Source organism: Macrobrachium nipponense, chromosome 1 (assembly GCF_015104395.2).
Source record: "Macrobrachium nipponense isolate FS-2020 chromosome 1, ASM1510439v2, whole genome shotgun sequence".
Taxonomy (NCBI): domain Eukaryota; kingdom Metazoa; phylum Arthropoda; class Malacostraca; order Decapoda; family Palaemonidae; genus Macrobrachium; species Macrobrachium nipponense.
The window spans coordinates 107904424-107917095 of record NC_087200.1 but is presented as its reverse complement, the minus strand read 5'-3'; the positions used below and the strand labels follow the sequence as shown (position 1 = coordinate 107917095).

Genomic DNA, 12672 nt, shown 5'->3' with positions numbered 1-12672 from the left:
TCTCTGATGCCTGATTCTGTGTGCTGGGTGATCTTGCTTGTCTGGCATGGTATGCAGTTCTTTGCCCATCTCCGCACGTCCTTTTTTATCCCATGCCACACAAACTTCTCGGTCATCAGGCACATTATTGTATGTCCCGATGGATGTGAGAGTCTGTGGATGATGTTGAATACCCGCTTTTTGGGTATCAGTGGGTGGGGGTGGTCTGTGCTGGTGTCACAGAGAAGTGTCAATCCCTGCTCCCGTGTGGGAAGCTGGCGTTTCAGGGTCTGTGGATTGTTTCTTTGCCAGGTCCCCATAGTCAATGCTCAGGTGGACCGAATTTATTTCAATTCTTGACGGCGTCGGCTACCGGGTTCTTCTTCCCTGGGATGCAGCTGATGTTCCACCCAAATTCAGATATTGTGGCCAAGTGCCGTTGCTATCTTGCTGAGCCCCCTTCGTGAAAGCATGTACCAAAGGCTTGTGGTCTGTCAGCATGGTGAAAGGAATGCCGTCTAGGAGGTATTTGAAGTGTCACACGGCCTGGTAGATTGCCGGCAGTTCCCTGTCAAATGTACTGTGGTGGGTCTCTGACGGCTTCAACATCCAGATGAAAAAGGTAAGCGGGCGAATGACCTGTCCACTATCTGCTCGGTATGGCTCCACAGGCGACGTTGCTGGCATTGGTGTTAAGTCTCAGGGGGTCAGTGGGGTTTTGATAGGCTAGAATGGTGGCTCTGGTGAGGGCTGCCCTTCATCTGTTCAAGTGCCCTCTGTTACAGCGTTTCCCATGTCAGCATCTTTGGTTTTCCCTTCAGCACCTTCGTCAGGGGATACTTGATATGGGCAATGCCCAGCACAAATCGTCGGTAGTAGTTAACCATGCTGAGGAACTCCAGCAGGGACTTGATCATCTTCAGAGTAGGTAAGTTGTTTACTGCCTCTACCTTGGAGGCCATGGGTTGGACGCCCATCAGGGAGACCTTTTGTCCCAGGGAGTCCACATTCTCTACGCCAAAGGAACATTTGTCAAATCTGACGATCAACCCATTCTCCTGAAGGTGTTTCAGCATGGCCCAGACGTGTCCCAGGTGCTCCTCCAAGGACCTGGAGAAGATCAGGATATCATCCATGTAGCTGACGCAGAAAGGTAGGTCCCCTAGGGTGCTGTTCATTTGTTGGAATGTGGCTCCGGCATTCCAGAGGCCAAAGGTGGAGTAGGAGAAATGTATGTTCTTAAATGGCAGGATGATGGCTGTCTTCGGGATGTACTGGCACCTGAAAATAAGATTTAAGTAGATCCATTTTAGTAAATATTCTGGCGTTGTGTTGGGCTCCTGTCAGGTCCTGCATGTTTGGCAGGGGGTGATGGTGAGGCGTTGTCACCAAGTTCAATCGACGGTTACTAGTGTGGTCATGGCATTGGGTGGGCTATTGTGGTCCTCTCTTGACAGCGGAAAGGCCGACTGCACGGCACCCATGTCTACCATCATTTGGCGCCCTGAGATTGCATTGAAGATTCCCACTGGTTAGGATTCCTTTTGTTTGCGGCCACTGCTGTTATGGGTGGTCGCCCTCTGCGTTTTTTGGAAATGCACAGGTAGCTCTGCAGTGTCTGTCATTTCACATGAATCGTAAGTGGAAATAACACCAGCCTGGATTTGTCCACATCTCTGCTGCTGTGGCAGTGCCTTTTTTCTGTATATTGTGTGTGTATCCCCCTCCTTGACCTCTTCTATCAGGCTGGAGGTGCTGCAGCGTGCTTGGAGACCTTGGTGACCTCGTGGAGTTTATGTACAATGCTCACCAATTTCTCCATTGGAAACATGTTTGCCTCCATGATTTACACCCTCACCTCCTGAGGAAGGAGCTGCAGGAATATTTCTCGCAATAGGCTGATCTCCTTCTTTTGCTGGATTTGTCATGGTTCGGCAGCATCAGGAGACATTGTAGTTCATCCCAGGTGTCCTCGGGCGATGCATCCCCCAGGGGCTGGTTCATCAGGTCCAGGGCACATTGGGCTCTCTCTGGGATGGCCATGGAGATCTCAGTGAGCTTCCTGCAGAGGTCTTCGTATTTGATCTTTTCTCTTTTTGCACATCTACCCAAGGTGTAATGTTATTAAACTCTTCTTCGGACAGCATCGTCATGGTGATATCTGCTTTGATTTCTTCGTCTGTGACCTTGGCTATGCTGAAATGTACATTGGCCCGCAGAAACCATGATGCAATGTTTTGCTGCGAGAATGGTGGCAGCTTTATTGCCTAAGTTATTACAGTTTTTGAAGGCAAGAGGAGGATACAAAGGATCTGTGGGTCCTCGGTTCGATTTTCAAGTTCTGTGTCTGGCATTTTGACTCTCAAACCAAAATGCAAATTAAGCCCTGTATTTAGTCTATTAATGGAGTTCGAGGTTCGTCAGACGTTAAAACTATACACTGTGTGGTTCTGTTAATGACTTTCTGAATACGGTCGATGTGAGTCGTGAATGGCAGGGCCAAACCGTTGTAACACGCCAGAACGTACCTGGGGTCGTACGCCATAATTAGTCCGCTAGTGGCGTGGGTGGTTTCGAGGAAGGAGCTTTCAGAAGCCTAAACTTATTTGCTGTGTGGTTCCGTTAAAGGCTTCTGAAGGTAAGTGTAGCCGTAATGAGTCTGTTAATGGCAAAGCCAAAACCACTGTTTACCTACACTCCTCAGGTCACCTGTTGTGAGGTGGCATGAGACAGAACTTGGTACTGATGATTTATTAATTGCTGTTTTAGACTTTGCTGGGCTTATGCCAGCACGCGCTCACGGAAACGGATTGCCCCACCCCCGAGTCCCGCGACTAGCACAGATAGAGAAAAATTTGTTTCTTAGCAGTCAATAAAATGGTAATAACAAAGGACATAATGGAAAGGCCAGGATATTCTACATGTAAACATATGCATGTGATTTTTGCTGCTTAGCCAGATGAGATACAGGATTGTGGTTAGTGGGTAACGAAGGTCTTGACACAGTTCTTTATAACCTAGATGAGATACAAGATTGTGGATTGTCGGTAAAGAAGGTCTTTACATTGGCGATCTATGTCTTTATAGGTGTTTATCATAGTTAGACATATGCTGCAAAGACGTGTGAAGTTAAAGAAACCCGGAGGTAGGTAACTCACAGCTGTAAAAAAAATAAATAAAACATGAATTGCGAATGGAGTGGTACAGTGTACTGCTGATGATCCATTTGCATTATGTATAAGAAGGCAATCGTTTGGCAGTTTTATGCACAACAATTTTATTCCCCAGCGAAAGGAAAAAAGGTTGTTGGAAAATGGAATAGCTGAAGACTTGAAGACGAGACTGCTAATTTGTGTGAAATGGTAGTGTAAATCTGGTAAATGAAATGTAGGAAATAGACATGGTACAGGCATACAAATACAACTGATATTATTCGTGTGAATGATCTGTTGAGTTTTATAATATTGATGCACAACAAGGAGGTTCAGAGTTACGATAAAAGAGTCTCTGATAATTTAGCTTAATCAAGAACAATTTATGATATAATAATTTGTTCATAAAAATAAAGAAAATCCGTATTTACATAAAAGTTAGACATTTAATCGTAATGTAATTAATGTTGCATAATGTAAAGAACGTGGCCAACGACACTCCCTCGATGTACTTACCGTTACAGTGATCACGTGATCTGACCATCATCAGCTGACGAATGTAAACAAAACAAAAACGAAGAAAGACTTTTGAGACCAGCAACTCAGTCCACACTATTTTAACGTATTATGGTAAAATCTGGTGTTTGAAAGAGGAATGAATAATGCCTACACAGCTACGCCTATCCTGGAAAAGCTTCCCCTGCAGATTGAAGCTCTTACTGCGTATGGTGAGGTTCAGCTTATTCTTGGAATTGGGCCCATTTGAGTTGCAATGTACTTGCTAGGGCTAGTACCTAGGTAGTACTAGGTATATATTACCTAGCAATTGTTCTTATCTACTATTGCATATTGACGTATGAGATAGGTAATTGGGATAATTAAAGGGTAGATCTACAGTACTACCTACTAGGGTAGATTACCACGGCAGGCCAACCAGGCCACCTACAATCAATGTTTGCCACCCTCCGAAAAAGTACATTATAACGCGTCCTGACACCCGAGATGGGCATCAGTCGCGACTTGTTGTTGGTGAGAAACGGAGCTAAAGACCTCTACTCTCCTTTCGAAGTAAGATGTTTCCTCCAAAGTTAGAAATTAAGGCCAAATTTTAAGATTTAAACAGAGGGTACTGAAAATGGCGCCCACGGCAGTTGGAAATCTCACCAAAACGCTTTAGAAAATTTTTGTTTTACTTGCAACTAAAAATGTTTCGAAGATTGACGCCATCTCGATGTTTACGGAGTCGCTTGTGTCAACAAACTTTCCATTTCCTGTGATAAATCCGCACACCACTTGTACCCACAGACGCTGGAGCACTTTTATCACAACAATCGAAACACGATTTCTCACCAACAACAAGCCAGGAGTAAACAGCTGTTTTGGTAGAAGATGACGAAGCCGTGCTCTTAGCTAATTTTTAAATAAGTAGTAAAAACATCAATATTTTACATAGTTATGATGATTAATTTGAAAATATTCGTTATTGAAAAAGTAACTCGACTCTGACTCAAATTTAAGTAATTATTTTTCTGAATTAGACGTTCTTTTAAGTTCTGTATTATGACGTCACGACATCTTGACTTTTCGTACCTATTGGTAAATGTGCTATACTCAACTGTCATTGCAGAACAGTTTTACCAGTTATTCATGCAGATTGTTATCAGCTATACATGTAATTGTTTATAATCGTAATGCGCATATATATCTTTATTATTTACTTTTTGGATATATGAAGATGTTTTACTGCTGGATTATCGCCTTAGTGTGACGCAATCGTTTTCGGTCCATGGGCTCTGTCTGTTTTCGCACCATAAGAAATTATGGGGCCGAATTTGCAATGACCAGAAAGTCGTTAAAAGAGGAAAGTTAGCATGAGGGGCATATGTTTTGACTGAGAAAAATACAAATTTATTCAATAGCTAGCTTGTACTTGGTTATAAAAAACTTGATTGACAACTAAGCAGCATGTCTACTATGGTTTCAGAGACAGTGCAAGCACGTTTTTTGGGCAATACCTATTTCTGTAACGAACACTCGTAACAGAACGAGATTTGCTATAGTGCATTACACCCAGTGCCGTAATTTATAAGGGTATCGTGAATCACTAATCGTAAAGAATAACGACACTTTGTCCTTGTACCAAGAGACAAAAACTCCATTATGCGACATGGATACGAACACGTGTATAAAGCTCCACCTACCTCACCCCCCCCCCCCCTCCACCGCCATCCTTTTTCTTCGTTCCTCCGCCTGCCTCTTCTCTCTTCTCGCTCTCGTTCCTCGCTCTCGTCCAACTTTCCTCTCTCTGCGATCTCTCCTCGTCTCTCTCTCTCTGTTGCCATTCGGTATGTGTTGACCCTCCAAACTGGGTATAAGACTACACACAAAACGTTGAAAATTGGTGAAATTAGGCTATGTATTGGAAGTATATATACATAAATATTAAAGCAATTTTATCATTATTGCATTACTATGACAACTAGAATTCATGGAAACAGTTTATAATAATGGAACGGCGTATGTGTGAAGCTCCACTAATGTGGCAACGATGATTTTGCCATTCTTAGCATGCAAACATTAGAGCATGCAAACATTAAAGGTTACATTTATTTCTGGCATACGATTATTAAAGAAATTCAAAATACTAATAAAGACTGAAATCAATGAAAAGTGCTAGCAAAAACAAAAAAGGTCAAAAAAAAAAAAACGTAGTCGTTCCTCTGCATCTTTTCCTGTATTCGTTCCTCTATGGTTTTCGGCAGCCAGATGTACGAAAATGTTAGAAACATTTGATTTTATCTACTTTAGAAATATCTGTAATTTTTCGGGGTAATTTGGTTGCAAAAAAGGGATAATATACATGAATTAAATCAAAATTTTTTAAATAATCAAAGTAAATTTAAACTAAATAACGAGTAAAGTAAACAGTTTAGGGAATAAAACTTTGCAGTTTCGTCGTCTGTCGTCGTCTGCTGTTCGTAATTGTGTTTATGGCGCGCGCGCTTAGAAACCAGGAACAGCAACGGGTTTAAAGTGCAATGTGGAGTGAACTGAGACCAAAATGTTATGGAGGAGTAATTTTAGTTTATATTTGACAACATCTCCAAAGGTTGTGTGTGAGAGAGAGAGGGAAGAGAGAGAGAGAGGAGAGAGAGAGAGAGAGAGAGAGAGAGAGAGAGAGAGGATGGATGAATTGAATGAATTGGAGTGGTTAGATGGCAGTCGGAAGCATGTCTGTTGTGGCACTCTGTAGGTAGTCAATGGAAGTCTGTTACGAGAGTTGTAAACAGTGAGGCGTCTGGTCAGTCAGTGTTGGTTTTGGCAGCAGTTTTTCCTTTGGTGTTTCGTTGTTTGGGGTGTGATTTGATAGATTTTGGGGTTGTCAAGTTGTTGTGCGTGTGTCTGTCTGTTGTGGTGAGTTAAGAGGTTTGTGGTGCATTTTCGGTGTCTGTTAGTGGTGGTTGGGGCAGGGTTGGTTTTGGCGGGTTGTGTACTGCTGTAAGTCGTGTGGTTGTCGTGTTTTTTCAGGCGGTTGGTGTTCATCTGCATTTAGTCGTTGGGTTATTGAGTTTTTGTGTTGGGGGTGGGTCCCGGGTGGTTGATTTGTGTTTGGTTTGTCGGCGGTGGTTGTGTGTTGGCTAGCCTATAGCCTATATCCAGTGGACGACAGCACAGCCTAGTCCTAGGTATCAGAAGCCAGCGGTGAGTACCTGTTTGTGTTTTTGTCTGTATGTAGGTATTGGGGCAAGTTGTCCTGCTGTGTTTTTTTTTAGTGTTAAGTGGAAAGTGTGATTGAGGGTGGGTTTGATAGCCAGACAGGTTAAGTTTATGTGGGGGAGGTTACTTGTTTTTGTGATCCCGCCACATTATTTTTTGGCGCGCCCGAACAGGGACTGTTGGTGTGGCAGCTGTAGGACAATTGGTCTAGGCTAGTGTGTATGAGTGGTGAGAAAGTTTGAGATGGAAGGATTGATGTGAGGTGGAGAGGCTGAAGGAGAGTTGAGGTTGGAGAGGGAAGTAAGAGGACAATTAGAAGTGGATAATGAGAGGTTAAGGGTAGAGTGTGAGGAGCTGAAGAGCGAGTTAGAGGAAATGAGAGGAATGCTAAGGAGTGCAAAAGTGGAAATGAAAGAAGAAGTGAAAGGAGCAGAAGAGAGAATGGTTGAGAAAATGGATGAAAAATTCTTAGGGATGATGAATGCAGTGCAGGAGATGATGAAGGGGTTCATGGGAGAGGGAGCTGTAGGGGGTAGGCCTACTGGGTCTTGTGATAGGCCAGAAGTGGTAAAGACAGTGGAAGAGCGAGGGGATGAAACTACGAGTGACGAAGGTGACTTGTTTGTGTGGTAGGTAAAGGGAAGAAGGGAAAGAGACAGGATAAGGATAAACCTGAGGACAAGAATAAGAAGGGGGCTGAGGAAAAGAAGACGATTAAGGGAAAGAAGGTTAGGAAGGATGACGGACAGGATGAGACTAGGACTGAATACATTGGGGGAAGGGCTGAGAGTGATTTGGATAGCGGTGAGTGGAAACAGGTGGGTAGAAAGAAGGGTAAGAAGAGCGTAATGAGGAGCACGGATGTTAGTATGGAAGTTGATTCCCTATATGCGGACGAGGTTAAGAGGGATCAGAATGGTAGTAGCGATAGTGAGAGTGAGCGGGAAGTACGAAAGGCAATATATATGAGAGAGATACCTAGATGTGCACAATACGAGGAATATGGTAGTAGGGACATAGGGATTTTTTTTAAGGAATATGAGAGGTATTGTGAGGCAAGTATGGGATAATAAGAGAGTCTGGGCAAGAGAGTTGGGTGGCTTTTTGACGGGATTTTTGTTGAATATGTATGGGGTAATGATGAGTGTAGGGAATGTGCCGTATGAGAGTGTGAAAGCCAGGATTGTGGAACAGGCGAAGAGGATAAGGAGTAGTGTTAGATATAGGAGAAAACATGGTTTTGATGAGGCAAGAATGAATGTTGGTGAGTCGTTGTCGATGTATGTGTGCCAGGTTGGAACATTGGCCAGGAAAAAGTTTGGGGACGAAGGGATAAATGAGTGTAAAGAGTTAGTGAGGAAGTTGTTGGCGACTGTGCCTGAGAGTGTGTATGAGTTTGTAAATCTGAAACGTAAGGAGAAAATGCGATGGACGAATGAAAGGTTGTCGTGGAACGACATTTTGGAAATAGTAGAGGATTATGAGTTGGATAGGTATGATGAAAGAGAGTAGAAGTGTTTAGTATTAGGACTGAAGTGGCTGATGTTATACCAGAGTTTAAGAGCTATAGGGAGGCAGTTTTGGAAGGGCCAAGGCGAATGGCAGAGCGAGTGGTTGATAGGAGCGTTAGAGCCAGTAACGTAAGTAGGTAGCCCTAAGAGAGATCGGAGTGCAAGCGTTGGAAGATTAGGGTCGGTTAGTCGTGAACGAGAGCAGCAATGTTACAGATGTGGAAAGCTATGGGCACAGGAAGAATGAATGTCGGTGGGCGTTGGGAGCTTGCTTCGGGTGTGGGCAAACAGGGCATTTGGTGAGCGAGTGTAAGAAAGATAGGGATGTTAAGTGTTACAGGTGTGGGCAAGTAGGGCATATAGCAAGTGGATGTCGAGGTACTCGTGTGACTGAGGTTTGCGGTAATTGCGGGAAGAATGGGCATTATGCTAGGATGTGTAAGGAACAGCGGGCAAAATGTGTTGAATGTGGAATGGAAGGTCATGTGGCGAGTGTGTGTAGGCAAAAGAGGATGAGTCAGGTTGGGAGTTCGGGAAACTAGGTACAAAGGGGATTCAGTTGGGTGGGTCCTCTGGTGTGCGGTCAGTAAGAGTGATGCATGTGCGTGAAGGATTGTTGCATGAAAAAGGGTTTGGAGGAAGAGCTCATGAATGTATGAGTGTAAAAGTGAGGTGCAAAGGGGTGTGTTTTTTGGTTGCTTTGATTGATACTGGGTGCAGTGTCAGTGTTCTTTTAAGAATGGATGTGACAAGTTGCGGAGTGAGTGTGAAATTAGGAAATGTAAAGGGGAGGTACGAGGAATAGGAAATTTGGGTATGCCTGTGGTGGGAATGTTGCGTGAAAATGTAGAAATCGAAGGGGTAGTGATGGAGGAAGGTGACTTTTATGTGATCGAGGGAATGAGTGATAAGTATGATATGTTGTTAGGATACAGGTTCCTGAAGAAGTGTGGGATGGTGGTCCATCCGAGCAGGAATATGATTGAGTTGCATAGGAAGGGGAATGTACATGGAGAGTTTTACTTGGATAGGGATGGAGGGGTAAGCAGTAAAATATGGAAGGGAGTGCCGTTGGTTGCGAAAGAGAGTGTAAAAGTGCCACGAGAAGTTGGAGAAGTTGTTAGTGTGAAAGTTGCGTGGCCCGATAGTCTTGGGATTGTCAAAGGTGACAAGTGTGCATATGTGGTTGAGGGTGTGGATGCAAACAAGTTGGTAAGAGCGAGTGTGCATGTGTACGACGGGATTTTGGATATGGAGAAATCCTCGGGTTTTTTGTGCCTCATTGCTGAGTGTTAGGAAAAAGCGAGTGCGGGTATACGTGAAGGTGATTGTGTGGGGTTGTTGTATACGTTGGTGGATGTGGACGACGAAAGATATGTTAGGGTGCGGCAGGTGATGACAGGTAGCATGAAAGAAAGTGATGAGTGGAAGTATGATGAGTTGAGAGAAAGAATTGGGGTGGATGAAAAATGTGGTGATGACGAGAGGAGCGGTTGAGATGCAGATGTTGTGGGATAGGCTGGGTGCGTTGAGTCGGGGTGATGAGGATTTCAGGGGATCTAAGCTCCCAGAGTTCAAGATAGTTTTGAATGACGATACCATATATCAGCGTCCCCGACACTTTTCTGCGGCTATTGCCCGAGAGATTGAGGAACAGTGTGAGGAACTTGAGAGAGTGGGAGTGATCGAGAGGAGCGAGAGTGCTTGGAATAGTCCCCATAGTCCCAGTACGCAAGACAGATGGTAGTTTGAGGATGTGTGTTGGATTACAGGAAGGTGAATGAAGTGACTGTGAAGGAGCGATTCCCGATGAATGTGGTGTCTGATTGTGTGTATAAGATGCATGGGATGAGAGTGTTCACAAAATTGGATTTGGTATGGGGCTATTACCAGATGCCTCTTGAGGAAGGGTGAGCAGGCATGTTACGCTTTTTCGAGTGGTAGCTGCCACTATCAATTCAAGAGGTTAAGCTTTGGATGGCTAATGCGCCTGCTGCCTTCCAGAGGGCGATGAATGTAGTTTGGCTGGTTTTGATAGAAGGAAGGTGACTGTGTTTATAGATGATGTTTTGATTGCAAGTAAAACTGTTGAGGAGAATGTGGAACTGCTTGAGAAGGTTAGAACGGTTGGAAGAGGTGGAGTGAAAGTGAAGCTGGAGAAGTGTACGTGGTTGGCTGGGGAAGTGGAATTTCTTGGTCATAAGGTGAGTGCGAGTGGTGAAGGAAGAGTGAAAAGTTTGTGGAAAAAGTACGGAGTTTCCACGTCCCGGACCGTGCGGGAGGTTAAAGGGTTTTTGGGTTTGATTGAGTTCGGGAGGAAGTTCGTTAGGGATTGTTCGGGTATAGGGAAGCCGTTGACTGAATGGACCGGGAAGAAAAATTGTACTAAGCTGAGGTGGGATGAGCGAATGGTGGGAGCATTTGAGAGATTGAAAGAGGAGGCTGCTAGGGACGTCACCTTGGCTTTTCCGGACTACAGTGAGGATGCCAGTAAGCTTGAGTTGTATGCTGATGCTAGTAAGTTTAGTATGGGAGGATGCTTGGTGCAGATGCAAGAGGTGAATGGGGAGGGACAATTGAGAGTGATTGCGTATGTGAGTAAAGCTTTTAATAAAAGCAGAGCTTAAGTATTCGGTGGTTGAGAAGGAGCTTGCGGCAATAAGGTTTTGTGTGAAAGCGTTGAAAGTGTTTTGTATGGGGTAAAATTTGTCATAAGGACAGATCATCGGCCGTAGTTTATATGATCAAGAAGGAAAGTGTGAATGCTAGGATTGCGAGGACAATTGAGGATTTGAGGTGAGTTTGATTTTAGCTTAGAATATGTGCCGGGGAGTAAAAATGTGATTGCTGATACGATGTCTAGGATGCATGGGTAAGGACAGTGGTGTTGTGAAAAGTGACTGGGATCCGAATATGGTACCATGACGGGGTTGGTTGTAAAAGAGAGGTTTGAAGGGAATGACAGAATGTGTGAATGTTTGTTTTCAGCATTGAAAAACTTGGAAGGTAAGGGTCTGGTTGAAGAGGTACCCGGTAGTGTGAATGAGTTGCGAGTGAAGTTGATGAGTGATGTGCAGAAGGAAGTGGCATGTGCGGAGGAACAAGGTGGGCAGGGAGAAGTGTTGTATGAATTGTTGTCAGCAGTAGCCGAGTTGTTTGGAATAAAAGTGTTGTTGTATTTTGGATGGGACAGACCGGTTGAATATCGAGGAAGGGTGAGTACTGGTAATGAACGTGGGGTTTTGATGATTCAGTGCGGGGAACGTGGGTTGTAATTGGTTGGTTACAAAAAGGGACTGTGAAGGGGATCTGAGTCAGAATTGTGGAAATGGGGAGTTAGCTGAGGATGAATGTGATGAGGAGGATTGTGATGTGGATAACCAGGTGAACGTGGTAGTGAATGTGTGTATGCATGGGACTCGAGGGAAAATGGTGACGTTTGTCCAAGTAAATGATAGTGAGTATTGTAGTTTGGTTGACACAGGGGCACAAGTTTCCTTGGTGAGTGGGTCAGTGGAGTGAGAACTTGAGAGATGTGATTGGGAAGTGAAAAGGCAGTCTACAAGTGTGAGAATACATGGGTTAGGACAAGGAAGTGTTTTAGTATGGGAAGAGGTACGGTTAAAGGTTAGGTTGGGAGATCTTGAGGTAATGCATAACTTTATAGTTATAGGAGAAAATGATATGCCATCTTGTTTTTTAATAGGGATAGATTTTTTGAGGATCCCACGATATAGACGTAGATGTAGGAAATGGAATTCTTAGAAAGGGGGGCAGGCAAGTAGCTAGGATTCAGATGGTAATGTGTTTGTAGCAAACTTTGTGGGTATGATGATATTGCTAGGAGTGAGAATGATCTGTTGAGTGAGGAAGAGATTGAGGAAATGCAAAATAAGTGCCTGGAGATAAGTGTGTTGCGACAATGTGTTTTGGGAGAGTGCGTGTGGAGACTGGCCATGTGAGTTTGGATGTATATAAGAGGGTTGCTAAACGTTTTGTGGTGTGCAAAAACATAGTGTACTTTTTGCATCAGGAAGGGGTGTATGACAAGGAAGTGTATGTGCCAGTGTTTTCTGTTGAGTCAGCTGTGAGTATGTGTTTGTTGTGCATGATCGGTTTGGGCATATGGGAAAAAATAAGTTGTGGGAATGCATGAGAGAGAGATTGTATGCTCCTGGGTTGAGTAAGATTTGTGTGGATGTGGCTGTCACGTGTGAAGAACTGTCAGAGGGGAAAGTATCAGAGTGTGCATGCAAGTCCACCTGTGTTGCGATTGCAGATGAAAGAGCCGTTTGTGAAATGCTTGTGATTGA

The 12672-nt window shown here is 44.1% G+C and overlaps 1 protein-coding gene across 2 annotated transcripts in view; it reads left to right on the top strand.

Annotated features, from left to right (window-relative positions):
* Positions 1-3640: 3640 nt before the first annotated feature.
* LOC135219537 (vam6/Vps39-like protein) overlaps positions 3641-12672 on the top strand; it is a 405404-nt gene continuing 396372 nt past the window's right edge. For both annotated transcript variants that reach the window (XM_064256380.1, XM_064256379.1), the window contains exon 1: positions 3641-3859. In XM_064256380.1, the coding sequence (XP_064112450.1) occupies positions 3787-3859 (73 nt within the window). In that variant the 5' untranslated portion in view covers positions 3641-3786. The remainder of the gene's footprint in view (positions 3860-12672) is intronic.